At 37.9% G+C, this 21,269-nt stretch overlaps 1 protein-coding gene across 1 annotated transcript in view; it reads left to right on the forward strand.

The window, feature by feature from the left end:
* The window catches only part of LMBR1 (limb development membrane protein 1), a 72,903-nt gene that overhangs the window by 17,289 nt on the left and 34,345 nt on the right, over positions 1-21,269 (forward strand). Inside the window, exons 3-5 of the mRNA XM_075419766.1 lie at positions 751-790; positions 3,230-3,369; positions 9,713-9,816. Coding sequence (XP_075275881.1) covers positions 751-790; positions 3,230-3,369; positions 9,713-9,816 — 284 coding nt within the window. The remainder of the gene's footprint in view (positions 1-750; positions 791-3,229; positions 3,370-9,712; positions 9,817-21,269) is intronic.

Here is a 21,269-nt window from a genome sequence, read left to right on the forward strand (position 1 = left end):
TGTGTACACATGTGTAGAGAAGGATCTATAGAACAAATAAAGGGTACTTTAGTTGTTGACCTCTGAGTTAAATGTTGATAATATTTCAAAAAGTTGGAATATTAACTGAGGAATAAGTGAACAAAAGTGGTCTAACGTGAAATACCAGAAGGGAAGCCATGGTGTCTTAAATCCAAAACAAACAAGAACAACCACTGTCCTTCCCCCTCTCCCCCTAATCGCCAGGAGTGAGAGGGGAGGGATGAATAGGGGGAAGCAACTGAGTGGCCATTACTGCTGTTCTGGGTATGCTTTCTTGTTTCAAAAAATACATAAATACTGAAAATGGAAACATTTATTTAGGGATTTATAATAGTAGTTAGTATGGATCCTAAGACTTTCCTGTAGCTTGCCTGCTCTCCATGGCTTCAGAGATGCCCAAAGGGACAGTTCTAACAGCAGCTGTGGTAGTAGTAGTCTGAAAGCTTGTGTGTTGTAGAGCCATCTGGAAGATGTTTCTAACAAGTTTTGATCTGCATATTTAAAGTGAAATAACTTTGTAGTTACATTGAGTGAAAAGAGCTTAAGACTAGCAAAAAAAGACAGAGTATTCTTTTTCAGTAGGAATGTTCTTAAAAGATTGATGCTAATAAATTGTTTTAGTAATTCTAAATTTTAATTGAAAATTAAAATTATTCCTATGTATATGCATTTTAGCCTGAGGAAAGATCACTAAGTATTGAATGTAACCTGCTATAATTTAATTTTCAGATGAGCAAGAGGATGAAGATGCCATTGTTAACAGAATATCGTATGTATAGTTCTTGTTTGCAGAACTTTTTTCCTGACTATATTGCTGTGATAGGAATCTTGTATGCTTCCAAATGACAGTCCATTTTAGATGTGACAGCAGATAAATTGCTGAGGTGCAGAGGAAAAAGACTTGATCAAATGGCACCCTGTGTTATGAAAGGCACGACAAGAGGCAGGGCAGTTTGGTCTAGGGCTTTTTTCATCTGTGGTTTTCCTAGTAGGCATGAAGTTGGCCAGAATATTGCATGAGGACCTGATGCAGGAGGTGGAATTCGGTGCAAGACCTGCACCTAAGTTTAGGTCTCTAAAATGTTGATGTTTATGTGGGAGACAGGTGTTTAAGTTCCCACTGCAGCCGATGGAAGTCCTGTCAAGGGAGGTGGTGGATCCGGGAAGGAAAGTTAGCTCAGGCTGAAGTAGACATCTGTATTTGATCATCTTAAAAAAGCTTGAAAAAGAATAACAAATGGAAGACAAACACTTGCCAGACCTGCTGGTCTGCCAGCAACTCTCTCTCTCCTCTTCCTGTTCCTTTGTAAAGCTAGATATTGATCTGTCCTATTTAAACATGTCTGAAGATTTACAGACGTCTGTGAGCTGTTGCCGCCCTCTCAGTTATGTGATTTGCTGAACTGTGTGGACTTGCTACTTGCTAATTACAATGTTCTTAGCTCTTCCATGGTGATACTGTCATCCTCTTGGAAGGAGAGCTCACGGAGTATTTTATTGATTTGTCTTGTACCCTGGGAAAGTGCCGAGTACACTGCAAGCTGTTCACTTTTAGTTGTGTGTTTGTGGCAAGCTTAAAAGATATACAAAGATGATGTAAATCTTAGGTGTGCTTCTCCCAGTAGTGTCTGATACCAATATTTTTTTATGAATTTGAAATACTTACTTGCCACAAGGTCTACTTCAGATCTAGAGAGAGCGACGTACGTACTTCTAAATGCTATGAAGTTCTTTGCTCTCAAGTAGAGGAGCATTTCTCCTCTGTTTTTAAGACTACAGTCAAGGCTTTTCTAACAGTGAAGGCTTTTCTAGATTGAATGATTTTTGTAGCAGCTGTGGTCTTAGCCTGCTTCTGAATTTTTCAACATTCAAAGAGTAACAGTTGATAAGACAAAATTTATGCCCCTGCATCTATCTTCTAGTGTAGCTCTAAAATACAAGTATCAATTGTAAATACTGTGTTCTTCGTGCAGAACCAATGTAAGACAAGATTAGCACTTCCATCAGAATAATAGCCTTTCATTTAAAGTATTATAAATATAACATGCTTCTTGTTCCTTAAATGTGCATGTTATTTTCCAAAAGGCAATAACTGTCAAACATATGCAGATCGGTATTTATTGCGTAGCCTAATTGTCAGGACTTAAGAGGTGAGTTCGGGGAGAAAACAAAGGCAAACTACTGTAGCACCTTGAAAGGCTACAGTGTGTTAGGTTTCAGAATTCTGGCTTAGTGTACTGAGAAACCCTTAAATAAAAGAAGAAAATAACTCAGAAACGAACAACAAGAACATGCAAGAATGTATTTTTAAAATAAAATTAGTCACCCAGACTTTCTTCTGTAAGTTAAGTACTGCGTGAATGAAGAACAGGTTGTAGACTGTTAAGGAAAAGTAAGAGCTGTGTAAGCAGCTTACTGGCATTCCTGTTGTATGAATCATCTATTGAAGTTTATCTTTTTTGTCATGCAATTTTGAGAATTATTTCTGATTTTACTCTAGCATTGGATTAGTTCTGTGAGAATATTTTTGTTGATCTTAGTTTTTTTGAAGAACACAGTTATTTTCAATGCCACAAGATGGCATTTGATAGAATTTGTATTTGGAATCTGAAAAGAATAAGCTTAAACATCTATAATACTGACAATTTCTGTGTATTGACTTCATAGCTATCAGAAAATCCCAAGCTATGGGATGATACTTGAATAACTACTTTGTTAGAGAAAAGCAGTATTTTTTTCAGTTTGGTGTTAAACTATTTGTTTGTGTATAATTATACTCACTTTTTAGATGCTAAAACCTGCTCTGCTTTTAAAAATTGTAGTAAGAATATAGAAATGGATTTTTTTTTCATTCTGAGTGTGTATGTGGAAAATGAAGACTAACATAGGAGACTTGTGAAAAGATACTCCATGAACTCCAGTAATTTATCCTGTGTATGACATTGGAACTGAATGCATGCGAATCCCAGGAGCATAATTGTAGTAGTTCTTAAAAACTAATTATGTTTACTGGATTCTGTAAACTATTTGGTATTTGAAATTTATTTTTTGGAAATGAAATATTGTAGAAATCAGTTTCTCTTGCCCTTTACAATGCAAGAATGTGTTGCCTTCAGACACTGAACAATAGGTAGGATAACTAGTTTTTTTTCTTTCCCCTGTTCAGAGTGTGTTGGTGGTAACAGTGGTACATTTCTTTAAATTTCAGGCTGTTCTTGAGCACCTTCACTCTAGCAGTTTCAGCTGGTGCAGTCCTGCTTCTGCCTTTCTCAATAATCAGCAACGAGATCCTGCTTTCTTTTCCACAAAACTACTATATTCAGTGGTTAAATGGCTCACTAATTCATGGTTAGTACTCAGCATGATGTAATTAAAATGGATGTCTTCATTATACGTGCACAGATATATTCTCATTTTCAAACTAATAACCCCATTTTCACTTAAGATTCTAATTGAATTGTTAATATGTTATTGGCCAGTTTCTTTTGCTGCTGTGTGATATATCACAAAAGTCTGTCTTAACTGTTCTGTTGGGTTGTTTAAGAAATTACACAGGCTTGATGGAATTAAACCAATTTTACTGCTTTGAATATTAATGTGGAATAAGAGCTACTAGAAGCTAACTTGAAAACACACTGTTCAAACTTCATCATGTGTTAATGCAAGATTCGTAAGCCTGCCTGTTTATGACGATACATATAGATTTAGTCTCAAAATAAAAAGTTTTGAGAAACTTGCTGCCTGTGAACAGTTGGGATTAGGTAGTTAAATTCAACTGTTAGTGATTTATTTGTCAACAAGGAAAATTACAGAATGCAAGTATTGAGTGTGGTAAAGAGGCACAATAAAAATGAACTGTTTCAAGCAAAACAAGATGCAAGAGAAGAATATTACTTGTACTTGCACCGATAGTGGCTTGATGTCTGGCAGAGTGAGTTTTGCATCCTTTCCAGTACTGGTTAACATGCTTACGACTGTGACATGTGTAATGGATACTAACGTTTGAAAATAATTTGGACTCTTCTGTGTGTCTAAGGGAAATAACTGGTGGAAACAGGACATTTTTTAGTAGATTTTGCTGGGGAAAGAAGATAATACCTTCACTCTGTGAAACATTTTATTTAATCTGGAACAAATAATTTAGAAGTTAACTGTGCTGTCCTTTTCCTGTTCTTGTGAAGAGATGGTAGTTGGGCTTTGAAGGATTTTTCTCTGAAAAATGTACTCTTGTTGCTGTCTGCTAATGCTCACAGACAGCAAATTCATGAATTCCAGATCCACATTTTTTTTTTACATCAAATTAAATGTGTATAGGTGAAGACAGGAAATGCTGCATATTGCCTGTCATCTGACAGTAAAATTCTTTTTTTTTTTTTTTTTTTTAAACCCCAAACAAAACCTTGAATAAAGAGGAGCTGACTGTAGGTGTGGTGGTCAATGATGACTCTGACTGTGGTGATGAAGTAGTTGGAGACCTGAGAAAAGCGAGGAAGGAAAATAGTAGAATAAAGGCGTTAGATTTTCAAAGAGTAGACTGTCCTCTTCAGGAATTGTGTTTGTGGGACCTTACTGGAGAAGGCTCTGAAGGCAAAGGAAGCCAGGAGGGACGCTTACTTTCAAGGGTAATCTTCAAGCACCATAATGTGCACCTTGGCATGCAAGAAAATGAGCAGGTGCAATAGGAGATCAGCTTGGCTTAGTGGGGAAGTCCTGAGCTCAAAACCAAAAAGAAAGTGTACAGAAGGTAAAAGTAGGGATGAAATCCCAGGAAGGGGGTAGAGAGATAACAGCTGGGTTAATATCCTGGTGTGAAATTAGGAAAGCCAGGGCACAGCTGAATTTGCAACTGGTGAGGGGTTTGTATGGAGCCCGCTCTGGGCATGCAGTGAGAGGCAACAAGTAACGTCTGCAGGACGTAAAGCGACAGTTCTTCACAGTGGGCATGGCTGAACACTGGAGAAGTTTGGCCAAAGAGACTGGGAGATCAAAGTCCTTGGAAATTCTCCAAAACTCAGCTGGCTAAAGCCCTGAGCAACCTGGTTGCACCTGAAGTTTAGCTGTTTTAATCACAGAATCTTTAAGCAACAAATCAGGCGACATGACTTTAGAGATTCTTTCAGGTTATTCTGTCATCTGTTTTTGCACATCCTGGGGGACAGCTAATTTGGTATGTCTCCAACTTGAAAGGAAAAAACCCAGCTAACTGTAGTTTTTCACATAGATTTAGTTGCTCAGACAGATACACTCCAGAACATGACAAAAAAACTATTTAATGGAAAACAATCCTTCCTTCTGTGTCTGAATTGACTTTGGAAAAACTACAATAAAATGTTTCAGAGAGTGAAAGTTATATAGTAACCTATTCAGAAATTTTCACTCTGTCAGAGTTGCTACAGTACTTGGGAAAACTTGGGTTAATGGGAAATCTGCTGGAAAAAGTAGCTGTCACATAGGAACGCCTTTGAATTTTCCAGTGACCATCTTCTGGTTTTATTGTGATCATCTTTTGAAAGTACCGCTTTATACATGCACAGTGTAATGTGTGTTTCGTAAGTCCAATAATAATGGATAGCAAGCAAGTAAATTCAGCATCTTGTTGTTTCCAAGTTTGGCTGTGTATTGCAACGCTTACGCTGGGGGTAGACGTGACTGAACTAAACCAGGATTCACCACAGTTGGTGTGAGGACTCCAGAAACAGCAGCAGATTTTGGATCTGACCACGGGCTCCTGTTACTGCAGCGTGACGAAAAAGCAGGGTACCTAACCCGCAGCCGTTACCTTGGGGAAGCGCTCTATCTGGTGGTGTTCGCTGGGTCTGCACGGGGGCATTGCGCCGCGCTGCAGAAACCCCTTCCGTGCAGGGGCAAGAGCTCTCTGAAATTACGAAAGACCTGTGCGAGTTTCGAGAGCTGACCGTGCTGTCGTAAGCATTCAAGTTCAGAAAATGTTCGTATCCCCATAATACTCTGTCTGGCATAGCTTTCAGGTGCGGCTTGCTTGCTGCTTTGAAAATGTTATCAAATGGGAAAATTGGCATGACTCTCGAACACGTCGGTTGTGCTAGGTTTATCAGTTACAGCTACAGTGAGGTACTTGAACATAACATGAAGGGGTTTTATGTGGTAGGCTGTTGCATTAGTTGTGGCATATAGAAAATCTATGCCTCTAATTTTTGAAACTAGACAGAAAACCCATACCTGGGTCCAGTATAAACACTCTTACCTAATGCGTGTTGAACTAAACCCCGAAATACTTCCGAGAGCCTGATGTTGCCTTGTGCTGTTGTTGGATACAGCCAGCAGGTGGAGGTAAAATGTAATGAAACTGCCATGAGGAAGGAAGAAGAAAAATTGCGGAGGGTCTAATCTGTTTGCCTAAGGCTGAAAGACTTTAATTTTTATGTTTTATTAACTTGTTTTATGGGGGATATTCTTAGGTCGCTACAATGCAAAAAAAAAAAAAAGTTATCATATTCCAACAGACTGCTTAAAGCTTTTATATATGTTGATATCTACAAGTCTCTCTCATGCAATGTTATGATGCAGTCAATGTAGTAGGAAATAATTATTTTTCAGAGTATTTTAATATGATTCCTGAAATATCAAATTAGCAAAAGAAATACAGTTGAGGGAAGAAGAGGGCCCTGTATATTCCTTACTTTGAGGGAAGTGTATATGTATGTCAGCAGTGGTACACCACAATCCTCACCTCTCATAACTTTACACACATGTTGTAGCTCTGTAATTTAATATTCTATAAATCTGGTTCCCACCAGCTGCTAATGTGTAGATTTTTGGATTTTAACTGCTTAAAAATCACCCCAGATGTGCCCCACTCTCCCCTCCCTTAAAATGCTCTGTACATACTATGCAGCTCCTAAACACTCTGTTACGTTATAGATACACGTGTAATGGAGCTGCTGAAATTAGGACAACCGGGTATTCAGCTTTACGTCAAGTGACTGAATGCGCTGTGTGTTTTTAGTTGGAGAAAACAAATGAAATGACGCACACCCCGATGTAGTAGTATTTCTATTCCTGGAAAAAAGGAAAAAAAAAAAAAATTTACATGTTAACTCAGAAGTGCTTGAGTTAATGTACCTCTAGTAGGGGCTGTTAATGACATTCTTGCTGATGTTGCTATGTGTGAATGTTCCTTGAATGGTAACAGGAGCTTCCCGCCAAGCAAATTCAAAAGAAAAGATCCTCGTCTTTGTTAACTGGAGTTTAGCCACCTTTAGGCAGTCTGTTTTCTTTAGCAATGGAGTATTGTATTTCACGTATCTTTGGGAATTTTCTTGTTTTGTTTTCTGTAGCTTATTTGGCTAAGTTTGGTTCTTGGTGTCCCGGTGCTGTCAGTTGCTGAAGAAGTAGATTTCTTGCCCACTCCCCCCCCCCCCCCCTTCCCACCCTGTTTTTATTTCTCTCTGAAATTTTATTTCATTTAAAGAAAAAAGTAAGTATATATGGTGAAAGCATTTTTTTAAAAGGGGTGTAGGTGAAGAGAACTGCTAACTGTTTTACATTTGGGGCTGAATACAGGAGTTTCTCTCAATAAGGAATACCCCAGACATGCAGTAGATGTCTCTTTCCTTCCATATTCTTTCCAAAATGGGAATTTCAAAGAAGACGACGCACAAGCTTGTACATGAGAAGAAAGAAATAAACAAAGCTGTTAGTTTAAATTTTCTTATCACGGGGAATGTTCTTCTTTGGATTTCAGGTGATATAATATAGTCCTGCAGAATTGTGGAAATGTGCATGTTCTGCGGAAGGTGGGGGACTAAGCTTGTTTTTTCTCAACTACAAAATAAAAGCTGTGGTTTCAGGATGCAGCACATGCGACACTGGTTAAACCTTTTATCTGCAATTTAGTACTAGGGAAGCTAAGTTTCTGCTTTTACAAAGAAGAAACACCGCATCCTGCACAGCTATTGATGGGATGATGATGGTTCATGTTTATGCACCAGAAACTGGCTGTTCAGAAAGTGTTCAGCTTAGAAGATGTTAATAGAGCAGATACCCTTAATGGAGATCGGTTATCACTTCAGGTTGTTTTCTAAACCTTTTTCCTTCCTGCCGATGTCACATGTGTCTTACAGATGTCCTAGTTTTAGTCAGTTGTTGATTTCCCACCTAGATTGCAGAATGGTGGAGGTTGGATGGGACCTCTGGAAATGGTCTAGTCTGGTCCCCTTGCTCAAGGCAGGGTCGGTTAGAGAAGGCTGCTCAGGGCAGTGCCCAGTCAGGTTTTAAATAAGAAGAGGATGGAGATTACAAAACCTCTCTGGACAGCCTGTTGCAGTGTTTGACGGCATTCACAGTGGGAAAAGGTGTGTGGTGTTTTTTGGGTTTTTTTTTTTATAGTTAGGTTGGATTTTTTTGTTTTCAGTTTGTGCTCATTGTGTCTTCTCCATTCACTGGATGCCACTGTGAAGAGTGCGATTGTTTTCTTTTCCCTCTCCCTTGCTAGATATTTATATACATTGATGAAGCCCTCTCCTCTCAAGGCCAAACAATTCCAGCTTTCATAGCCTCTGCTTCTGTGACAGATCCGTTAATCATCTTTCAGCATGTCCGTGTCTGTCTTGTATGGAGGAGCCTGCAACTGCGTGCAGTGCTCCAGATGTGTGCCACCAGTGCTGTGCAGAGAGGAAGGGTCACCTCCCTCGGCCTGCTGGCAACACTTCTCCTAATGTAGCCCAGGATGCTGTTGACCACCTTTGCAGGGGCACGTTGCTGGTTTGTGTTCAACCTGGTGTCCGACAGAACCTCTATGGCCTTATTTATGAAGCTACTTTTGGAACGACTGGCTCCCAGTGTGTGCTCTACCCATTTGGCCAGCCTGTTGAGGTTCATCTGAATGACAGGCCACTGCTCGTCCCCATCTTGTAGCTTCAGCAAAATTGCTGAGGATTCAGTCTCTCCCACCGTCCAGGTCATTAATGAAGATGTAAAACCTAATATCAACCCCCTGGGGTACACCACTGGTGACTGATTTCCAGCCTGATGTTGTACTGCTGGTCATAACCCTTTGAGCCTGGAAGCTCAGCCAATTTTCAGTTGACTTAAGAGTCCACTTACCTAGCCCGTACTTGATTAGTTAGTCTGAGGAGGTTATGGGAGATGATGTTGAAAGCCGTACTAAAGTTGAGATAAACAACATCCACTGCTGTCCTTTTGCCCACTGATCCTGTCATCTCATCGCGGAAGGCTGCTGTTGCTGTTACCATCACCTCTTCTAATTTAGAGGTGATGATGGCATTTATGTATTGCTGATGTCAAAATCCCTGATTTGTTGAAGTTTCTCTTGAGGAAAAAAATATCGTAGTGAGTACGCAGAACCGAATTTCGTGAGATTCACTGATGGTAGTAAAATACTTTTGATTGGAAAATTTTTTAAACAATTACCTAAAGAGGCTGAAGTGGGATATTGTGGAAACGGTCCACCGGAGTTTGCAGTCTGTCTTCCAAGACTTCAGACAATTTCTGCTGTTTAAGCTGAAATCTGATTTTTATTTGAAGATCATTATGCAGAGAAATGGGTGTGTTTCAGCAATGACTTTATCCATAAAAACCTGGCTTCTGCTAGGACTTGTATGTATGCTACATTATTATATGTAAAAATGTAACAGCTTTAACTTTTAAAGCTGAGAAACCTGTAATGTAAACTTTTTCTTGTTTGTTGCAGGTTTATGGAATCTTGCTTCTCTTTTTTCAAATTTATGTTTGTTTGTGTTGATGCCTTTTGCCTTTTTCTTCCTGGAATCGGAAGGATTTGCTGGCTTAAAAAAGGTAGGAAAATACTGTTAAATACAGAGCAATTACAGAACATAATCAATTTTCAGCCCTTGCTTCTGATGAAATTGAAATTACTAATTTGGGAGGATTTGGCACTGGGATGCGTATGCTGATGTGAATGTTTATGTACAGATGTGCACCCTTGCACAAGCAGGTGAAGTGAGTATACAGTGTGTGGCTGTGAGTAAACTTAAGGGGGGAGGGGAAGTCCTTGAAAAGCCGTCCATACTGAGATCAAGAAAATTACTTAACTCATCTTTTTTTTTTTTTTTTTGCTTTTAAATAATGGAATGTTGTAATTGAGATTTTATTTTTTGGAAAAAGATTTTGTTGGCATGCTCAAAGGAGAGAAGGTTCAATAAGTACACTAGAAATGAAATAGCAAGGGAAAGAAGTACAGGGTTCTTACTAATGGGAGGAGTGATGAAATAACAGATGACCCAGAGAAAACAAGCTTCATTTGTGAATTGTAAAGATTACAGACATCCCAAAAAAGGTTCAGATGTGGTCAGTATTGATAATAGTTTAAGAAAACTGTCTTAAAAGGTAGAGAGTAACTAAAAATATTGAACTCAGTTGAATATATTCAAGTTGAGAGGGCTGAATATTTATTTCAGTGAGGCATCTAATTTGACAAAACAATTTCTGAACAAAAAGATAACTATTATGTGTGAACTAAAGAAAGATAATGAAAAGTTACTATAATGGGAGGCACAGTAAAAGGAATTTCAAATTATATATAGCAAATAAATTCAACTGGAATGACTGACTGGGGACCAGTTGTAGCACATTTTCATTAATCTTTACTGTCCACATGATTACACTTTTGTTTTTAATGATATTACACTGGAGGGAATTCCACGCCCTTTGGATGACAGTTACTAGAAAGCAAAGGAACTTAAAGTGGTCTGAAATCAGGAAAATGAAATGCATTAAAGATGGATGCAGAAGACTGAGTCATGGGTGGACTGCATGTAACATAAATCAATAAGGGGATGGTTGTGTGGGAGGGAAAACATAATTCCTGGTTGCTTTGGCAGGAATGTGGCATGGAGGCAATGAAGTTGCCATTTTTGTTCTTGGTGGATGTTCTTGGTGGAATTGGGGAAAACTCAAGTGAAGTACTGCATCCAATTTGGGATTTTAGGGTTCATGCGGACACTTAAGAGAAAAAACAGAGGACAGCAAAGAAAATAAGATACAAAGTATAGCATGAATGAAAATTTTAATTTGGAAAGAATAATGTGAAGAAACAAGAGATTTTATTCTATAGTTGAAGCTACTGGGAGATTACATAGACTGAGCAATATAGCGGTGTCAGAAAGGACCTGGAGGACCCAGGCAAGATGGTGTGTAAACACTTGTTTGGTGTAGCCTGTTCTGAGCTCGTTGATGTTACTGCAGTCTTACTTTGTATTGACTGAATTGTAGATGTCTCCATGTTACTTCAGGTAGAAGTTTGGATTACCAAGCTAATGAGTTCAACTTCAAAGGAGTCTGGTGGTAGGCTAAGTATTTTCCATACCCCTATGTTTAACTCTGTTTGTCCAGCTGGGCTGGAAAAAAAACTCTCCTCTCCTCTTTTTCCTTCACTTCAGGTATCTGCAGGGCTAAGAAAACTTTCAGTGACTCAGTTTGTCCTTTCAGTTTTCAGGTGCAGGCTGCTCCATTTTCCTCTTGATTCTAGGTATCTAGCCTCAGCTAATGTAGATCTTTGCTTTTAAAAAAGAAAAAAGTTAACTGATTTTAGTGGGATTTGTCTCCTGCAGTCCAACCAAACCCAAGGGTTCTCTCCATTAGCGTACCGTATGTGGTACTGTTGGTGTGTTCCCTTGACTTGTAGATTTCTGTTGGCTCAAGCAGATGCATTATGTATCCTAGCTGTGTTTAACTTGCACTTTACATGAAACTGTAATAGTTATAGCATAACTTTAGAACTTACAATACTGGCTATTAATAAATCCCATTCAGGATAAATAGGATCAACCATTGCATGTTTACACTTGGAATGGAAGCATTTGTAACTCCAAATGAGAAGGAACTGTAATCTGTCTACAGATGTCAGGAAAAAGATGATTGTTGGTGCTGCAGAGTAGTTTTGCTTCTTCATGGGGGTACATGAGATCAGATTTTAGTATCAAACCCCACATATTGTGAGAGGGGGAAGAACCCCAGTTTTTGGGATGTTTTGTTACTTTGACTTCTGGATGTTTTTGGTACAGCCCAGAAGCAAGATGTGATTCCTAGTACAGGTACTCAAGGCCTTTATCCAATGTCTGTTCTACCTGGCTGCTCTTGTTTGAAAGTATACAAGATGAATGCAGGTATACACTGAAGTGTTTTACCATCTTTGAGCGAGCCCTTTAGCTGTTGGTGAAGATGTAGGAATTGTAGTCCATTTTTATATGAATGCACCTTGTCTTTGGTTGCTTTTTGTAGAAAGTAAGTGATAAATGTCACTTTGGGACTAAGTTGATAGTTAAAATTCAGTGTGCTGTTCCGTTCAAATTCTGATGCACGTAAATGATTCTACTTGCAACAAGTACTATGTATTTTTGAAGAGTTACATCACATAATAGGGTGATTGGAATCTGGGAGAGTTTGTGCTTGATTGAACTCGGGATTGCACAAAAGCTTTTCGGTTGTAGAATCCGTGAAGGGTACATCACGTCTTTTTTTTACTTTCCTTAGATTATGGCATGTTGCTTATGTCTTTTCAGAGAAGATTTTGAGAACGTGATTGCCTTGTAGAATTCTGGTACTTTAACAAGTTTTGATTATACATGTGCAAGTTTAAAAAAAACTGTCATATTTTGTCATTTGTCACATCAGACTAATGGGCCATAGAGATAAAATATCGTTCAAATGCTGTTACTGTTAACTATCTAAATTTGTTTTTTACTGATCTCAACTTAAAAGAACATTTCATACATTTGGCAAAACTTGCAATGTTTTAGAACTGTAAATGTGAGGACATTCAGTAAGGAGGTTGGACACGGGATATGTGATCTTTAATCTTTCATCTGGGAGCTGGATACAAAGAGTAGGGAAAGCAGTTGATTCTAGATACCTGCTCAGCTCAAAACTTGGATGAAAAGACTGTTTTGGTGGAAACTTTCATACAGATGATCATGAATTTGTCATAGAATCATCTTTATTATGATGAATAAATAGGTCACTTGAGAGTTAGGTGTGCACAATCAAGATATCTATTTGAAGGTGTATGCGTAAGAATTATTTGCTGGATTTTAATAAAAGTTCTGAAAATGATTAAAAGAGGTTCAGTTCTGAAATAGGATGGCTCTTTTCATTTTTTCATGTATTTCTTTGTTCAGCTTAAATTGCGAGAGTGAGGTTAGTCATTATCACATACAGGTCTAACTCCCAATGTTTTTAGCCATTTGAGTGTTTATCATAGATTATGCTATAAAAGTTGATTTTTATCTGTTCACTGTAATAGGAACTTTTTGCAAGCTATGATACTTCAGATAGCTCATAGGTTACTATTATGAGCTTTGTATAACTTTTCTTTCCGTGTTTTTGTAAGGAACTATTGCCCCCTTAACAGTTTGAGTTTCATGAATCTGAATGGGTTTGATTAACCATCTTCCAGTTTACTATGGCTTTTTTCTTGGTTGCTAGTATACTTTCTAAATGGCACATGGCCCCTCTTACAGACTCGTTTCAATTCCCCAGGGCAACTGTTTAAAACAACTGAGGACTTGCATATTGTGCAGAGGAGAGAAATACGGAAATTAAGCACTCGCCATGGACGGATGCAGTGTTGTACTGAAAATCAAATTGATTTTCTGCCTAGTTTTTAATTACAATCACTATGTTAATTCAAAAAGGGCATTTTGGGCCTAAGGGGGTTGATCATGCCCTTTTAAAGAGCTTAAGTGCTCTTCCTTGCCATAGCTTATTTCTATTTAATGGCAGTTGCAGATGTCTGTTCTCAGAAAAATAATTATAAAAGTAATATTGCTGGTGTATAATATGTGTATATCTTTGTGTATATGCATACACACAATGTGTGTATTTATGCACACATTCTTTTTGCCTTCTTTTGCAGAGTCTGTGCATAAAGCTATGTCTTGTTTAGATATTCTTTTGGTGCTTTGTCAAATTGTGTAGTACAGTTATGAAACAAAGGTGTCAACGAAGTTCCTTAATGTCAGAATTAACCTCATTCTCTATCATTCCTTTCAAAAAAGGAAAATTGTGGTATCTGCAGTTGAGCATCTGTAGTTCACAGCGCCGACGTTTCCATGTGTGGTAACAGACTGCACAGAAAACTAGATGTGTGCTGCTGAGTGAAGGAGGCAAGCATTTTTGAGGAGATAATTGCTGTACCTTTTCTTGACCTTAAAATATGCTTTCTCTTGATGTAACTTCAACTGAAATTTGTATTTGTTTGAAGTTGACAAAGATAAAGATGTTTAGGAGTAATTTCCTTGTAAGAAAATACAAATAGTGCAATTTACCGCCGTGAGAAACTGGAATGACTAGGTATTGCATCATCACGAGTGTAGAGTTTTAAAAAGACTTTATGAAGTATTTTACCTTAATACTGATCTTTGAACTTGAAGTCATGGCATAAAGTTTAACATGAGCGACAGCAACATCCTGACCAATTATCCAAATTATCCAGACATCCCAAAATGTTCAGAACACAACACACAGAGTCTGTGGATTAAGAGGTTAACTCCTAGAACATCAAAAGAAGTGCATGATAATAAAAACAAATAGTACAAAAATTTGAGGTAACTTCCTTGCTTAATTAATTAGGTGGACCAGGTGGAAGCGAAGAGGCCGGAGCTGGTGCTCAGAATGTCTATAAAGCTGAGCAACATGACAGCACAATGGAGGAGGAACAAAGATTTTTTTAATATACTTCTATCCTGTGTCACAGTTTGAAATTGTCCTGGTTTATGTCCCTTTTGGCAAACTTACATAAAAGTGACCTTGTACTGTATTTTATGACCAGATGACTCTTTTCCCAGTGGCTAATTTGTATCAGACCCCCATCTTAAAGAGACACCGAAATGAGTAGGAAGTCCAAGCCGGTTTGTCTCAATGAGCTTTCATTGCATGCTTTCATTATTTTTGCTCGTTTTTGCCACTGATCATCCATAAATTGTTGGAAATGAGTGATTAAGGAAGTGCTGCTTAGTGTTAGTGGCACATGCACATTCTTGGTATGTTTTTTGTGGGTGAGAGGAAATCACGTACTGCACAAACAAAAAGGAAAACTCCTGCTGGGAACCTTTCAAGGAAATTTAACTTGCATAATGTTTTGATCTTGGTGTTTATTACAGAAAATAAGAGTACTATTTCACCAGCTATTGTTATGTGTCAGCTAGTCTCTCCATCTGCTTGCTTTTCCTTGATATCTCTTCCTAAATGCTCATGGAGTTATTTTAATAAGAACACCACTTAAAAATGTAGCGGTTTATTCATACACTTAAGGCAGGTGAGATGGGCCATTGTTCAGAACAGTTTATTGCACAGTGCTTGCTACTGTAGAAAGATTTGGCTGTCGTGACTGCAGAGTCCTGCCTGTGTTAGCGGCTGCAGCTTAGTCCGTGCAAGTAAAACGTGGTGTGTAGGTTCCCTTCCAAATAGTGAAATACAGTGGTTTCTGCTGTTAAAGGCAGAATTCTTCCCTTCCCCTCTTTCATTGGAGCATAGCGTTTAAAAATGTGTTTTGTAAATAAATTTACTTATTTGGGGATGGAGTGAAACGTTGACGCTTTGCAAAATTACAGTTACTAGCAGTTTTGAAACTGCTTTTTTGCTGTAAAGGTGAGCTGTTGTTAACCTGCTGAGCAGCCACAGTGTGTACGTCTTACATCTCTTCAATATCTGAGTTGATACAATACACTTTATCCATTGCAATGACTTTTCGTAGTCATGTTACTATATAATAAGACTGAACTAAGCTTAAGTTTCTAATGCAATGTGTTGCAGTGCATTGCATTTGCAAACTCTGGGTAACTAAACACAGTAGTAAACATAAAAGTAAACCTGCTGCTTTTTCCTTTCGTGGTGGGTATGGAAATTCTGATTTCTGTGTTTTTCTACATAGAAAAGCTGTACTCCCCAGTTTTGCTGTGTGTACCAGTAGAACTCTGGTACAACTATAGGTGTAGAGCCCTGTAAAATACATTTTCAGTATGTGATGAAACCAGGGTTGGACGTACGTTCACAGTTGATTTTGAAGTATTTACTTTTAGAAACTTTTTTTGCTAATCTCGAGCAGTATTCTGTGGAAAGCAGTTGTTCCTGTAATACAAAATACTGGGGTAACTGGCTTGGAAATCCTTTCCAATATGAGATTATCTCTAATTAAAACCAATCAGTTTTCTAAATTTGTCTTGATTTGTGTGGAAAAGTGGTTTGGGGAGTGCAAGAGTCTTGAACCTTGTTTGGAAACAGCATTTGACTGCGTGTTTTATGCTTGCATGTACCTCCAACTGCAGTACCCGTGGGCCACTGTGTGTAGTGGCTCACCAAATAGTCTTGAGGTAACCTGTTAACAGTGTATGTTTATTTGGCATTTAAGCTTATATTCATTTGTCTATAAAATCATTCAGCATGAACTGAGATTTTAGTGCTCTGATCTCCATGAAATGTTTACTAGTGTGTAACTGAATTATTGTACATTATATTACAACCCACTTACTCATTCCATTAGTAATACCAGAGACAAAAGTTGTTTAATCAGTCACATCAAAGGCAGCTGTTTGGTTTTGTATTTTTGACATAAGCTAACATCTTAACTTCAGATATGAAGTCCAGTTCTTTAAACTAGGGTCATTTAAAATGACACCATTTAAAATTTATTAGACTCTTTTTGTTGTTGTTTAGAAGCAGTTCCTGGTTATTCTAGGATTCAGATTTGGCAAGTGGATTTATCAGGGTTTTTCCTCCTCCCTATTAAAATAAAAGCATACTTAACTGACAGTTATACAAACCCGTAACATAATCTGTAAGATGTAAGGTGGATAGTTAAGGACTGTATTTAACGGTAAATCTTGCGGTAAGAATGGTGCGTACCTTGACTCTTCATGTGCTTCCTGCTTCTGTTGAAGCCTCAGAAGGTGTGTATACAGCTAAACGTAGAGTATGTTTATAATTTGCAATGTAGAGGACAGGCACATCTAATAATAAATTTGAGAAAAGCTTATAAAATGGCAGGAAATGGAAGTTGAGAAGGTTTAGCGTACTTGTTAGCCTGTCACATTCACAAGTGTCTACACTAAGCTCTGGAAACATGTTAAAACTGACTATGCTGTAGATGAGAATGAGATGCAAATAGCTTTGTCTGTGAGCATTGCAGGGATGTCTGGTTTTCTGTCCTTTCATGACTGCAACTAAGGCAAAGTTAAAGACAGTAAGAACATGAAAATTACTACAGTTAGGTCAAGAAGAGGTTAAGAGTGTTGGTTATATTTATTTTTGTATTACAAAGCCTAGACTTCAGCGTGTATAATTTATTTGGTATCTGTATTTAGACACTTAGGAGCAAAGGCTGTGCAAGACAGCAACTTTTAGGTAAATAACATGCATGTATTCAACTTAGGGCCTTGTCATATTTCAGTAAGATAAAATTTAAGAATCAGTGGTTAGGACAGAGAAGTGTGTGGCTATTGAGTAAAAATGGCTTATTGTGAGTTTGTTTTTGTAGATATATAAAACATTTTATAAGGTTATATAAAACATCTTGCTTAACTTGGTTGGGGACATTAGATGCAAAATCTGTCCTTTTTGTTTTACCATAAGGAGATCTATGATTTGTTGAATGTAAGTAACAGTTGTGTATCTGGGACAGCTGAGGGGGAAGTAAGTGGATATTGGTTGTTGCACACATTGGATCAAGATGTGATGAGATGTGATCTGTGCTCCGTTTCATTGAAGTAGTTAAATGTCAGTTGGTTGCTTCCATAAATTAGAATGTACTTCTTTTAAAGAGGCCTCAGTGTAAGTTACGAAAAATAGAGTAACAGGAGATAAGCTGATGGTGTAGTTTACTCGGCATAGCTTTTCTGCACTGCCTGCCTCCTTGCAACTTCATTAGCTGAGCAGTGATTCAGCCTTTCTGCAGTAGTTTATGGGGTGGAGATTATAATTACATTTTTATTCTACCAACTCTTTAATGTAGATAGAAAAGCAAAGCATGTCACGTTAGTCTGTGTTCTTGCAACATTTTCGTGTGTTTGAGCTATGGAAATGAGTAACAAGATTAAATAAGAATTATTAGTAATATTGGAGTGAAAACACTGTGCAGAGAAAATCCCAGACATGCTTAGTGTTGTTCCAGAATGTGGTTTTCTAACCATTATCTTCTGGCGTACTGCGAGAAACTGTATTAGATGACTCTTGCATATGAGTAGGTAGCGTCATCTGTAAAACTAATTAGTTTTACAAGCTAGCACTGGAGCATCGATTATTCCACCTCGTCTGAGCCAGGAACGAAATGCGTTGCTGAACTTTGTGCTTTCCCCACTCCTACATTGTTCTGGACTTGTACATCTCTGCTGTACTTAGCATGCTTATGTTTTGTGGAATTTCCATAGCTCGTTGCAAAAAGCTTTAATGTGTAGCTGGAAGCCTGCAAATAGAATAAGATGTGAATATTTTTCTCTGCTGCTCTCAGTGAATAAATTGAATGTTTTTTTTTTTTATGGTACAGTCTTTATTTGTTTTTAGGATAACTTACAGAGTTCTGCATGAGTGAAAATAGGCATGCTAAATACTTCCACTACTTGTAAAGTGTACGGATGGTACAGCTACGAATACTAAGCTTGAGTCTCTTCATTTTATTGTTCTTGTGAACTGAAGCACTGGGTTCTAAAAAAACTTTTTTTTTCCTGAGATACTTTTTTTTTTTTTTTTTTTTAGACAGAAATGAGTAGTTTTCAAATTCTGTTTGAATGAAGCATTCTTAATGTCCTCTGTAGACCCTTCTGTTTGTGGTAGGTGACAGCTATGTGTCTAAAAACCCTGAGACGTATTTCTTCGGTTTTTATTGTCAGTTTATAATAAAATTCTTAGAACTATTTCATTTAAACTAGAAAATTTTGCCATCCTTTGGTAAGTATTCACACGTGCAGAATCCCAGAAATGGCTGTGATTCTGGGGATTTAGAAGCCCCCTCTCTTAGGCAATGGAAAAAGGCAGATGCCTCTGAGAAATCCGCATGTCTGGGTTAGAGGCTTCAAGAAGACACAGTGGACACCTTTCCATCTTACTATTTGTGTTCTGCTTATTAAATGGTAAGAAACATTAAATTGATCTGCTGCTGTTTTTTATTTGAGCATGGTGATTTGTCTTTTATAAGAGTGGCTGGTTTATGCGTGAGGAATGTTTTAAGATTTGAATATTTTCATGTTAGTCTGTGTTTTCATTTGAGTCTTCATTGACATCAAGTAGTGACCTTTCAGGACAAGCAAAAACATGGTATCTATTTTAAGTCTCTTCATGCACTTTTGTTACTTTATGTAAAGAATAAAAAAGACTTCCCAGATTTAATATAGAGTTGTTTTAATTCACAGAGAGAAAAATTGCCATATAATTTTGTATTGATAGTGGCAAGTTTTAATATAAATGTCTCAATCATAGAAAGGCATGAAACATTTTCTACTTGGCTTCCTTTTATTAAGTGAGGCTTTACTAGGTAAATACCACTTTTGATTCCCTCTCTAAAACCAGTGTTTTTTTCATTAATACTGATACTCAGCAATGAGATATTTAGACCTTTAGTCTATATTACTTATTTAGTATTACTGGAAATACTGCACATTAAGGATTGCTGTATGTGAAGAATTACTTGCTCTGAATTGAGAGCGCAAGGAAGGCGCTAATGCATCTGTGGTGAGGATTTGCAAGGCAGCCAACAATTTTATTTACAAAGGAGGGGATCAAGGAGGACCGATGAGTTTGTCTTCCATCGCTGGCCATTTTATTTTTTAAATTTTTTTTAAATTTTTTTTTTTTTTTTTAGTTTTGGGTGTAGTGTTTTGAAGGATTTCCCAGCTTACTAAACGGACCTTTGAGCAGTCTGGTGCTTTGACCAGTTTCTAGAAGTATGATTTCTTGATCTTATTCATCCTTGTAGGGGGTTAGTAATAGACATTGACACCAAAAAAAAATTAGGTTTCTCATTATTTTAGAAATGTAATAGTGACCTGTGTGCTTCTATGTGTCATTTGCTTTTGGGATCTGCGTCTCATTGTTTCTCTCTGCCAGAAACAGAATCACAAATTCCAGTTCTTTCTTTCTACTTTTGTGTTACTTATCTTAATCCTCTGCCAAGCTACGAAGAAGTTGGAAAATATCTATTTATCTTCCTATCACTCCAGTCTAGCAGGAAAGATTCTTTCTGATCCAAAAGCAAATGATTAAAGGGAGACTCAGTGTCAGAAATCCCACAGCTCCCATGTTGTTGTTGCAGGTGGCTTTGGAAGGTCTGGGAAATTTGGTAGGTGGAGGGAGTGGAGCATCTAAAAGCTAATTAGTGAGGGCTGGGCTAGCGAGTGGAACAGCAGAGGAAACTTGTGGGGGAAAGGGGTAGCATGGAGCCAGTCATCATTTTACTATGTGTAAATACTATTTCATTCCTTACTTCCCTTCTTCCCAAAAGGTTTGGGTTGTATGCTTTTACTATAGCATCAATAGATCTGCATCTGTCCTTTTTAACAAGAGATAGACATAATCCTGGTTATTTTTGCAGTAGTTTCGGGAAAAGAGGGGAGGGCAGGCTGCAGCAGGGTAGTCGCATACATCTGACAGCGGTAGGCTGTGATTATTTTATTCCAGCTAGTAGGCGTTTGCATTTTCTCTGATACTTTGTCTAGCTTTTCCTCGTTTGAGAAATTGGTATGTCTTCTGTTACAGAATTTGGAGGGCATGTCTTTTTAATATTCTGTTTCTGTGTTAAATAGGCAAGAATGATACCTGGACATGGAAGGGCCAGGTGTATGCTCATTCTTTAAGGGATTTGAATCCATGCAATTGAAACAATGCCTCAACTGCTAGGCAAGAGATGAATCTCATGTTGTCATTCTCACTGGAGTCCAACTTGTATTGGAGAGTTACATAGACACTAGGGAAAAAAGTGAGAAAGAACTGGTTTTTATCCCAATCACGAGGATGCAAGTCTGCAAGGAGTCCATCTTGGTTGTTTGGTTATTTCAGTGAGTTATTTGCATGCAGTGATGTCAACAGGAAAGTTTGACAGATATGGATCCCAAAATATGCTGTAACGTTGTGGTTTGGATACTCTTGTAGAACACTGGAGAAGAGGGCCTAAGTTTTCTTTGGCAGAGGAGTCACTCCAGTGGGTGTACTGCATCCTGGATAGATGTCCTCTTCACCAGTCTAATAAATACAGACATCTTTTCTTTCTGACCTCTAGTTGAGCGACTTTGGTCCTTCATTTCCAA

Source organism: Opisthocomus hoazin, chromosome 4, assembly GCF_030867145.1.
Source record: "Opisthocomus hoazin isolate bOpiHoa1 chromosome 4, bOpiHoa1.hap1, whole genome shotgun sequence".
In the NCBI taxonomy this organism is placed as follows: domain Eukaryota; kingdom Metazoa; phylum Chordata; class Aves; order Opisthocomiformes; family Opisthocomidae; genus Opisthocomus; species Opisthocomus hoazin.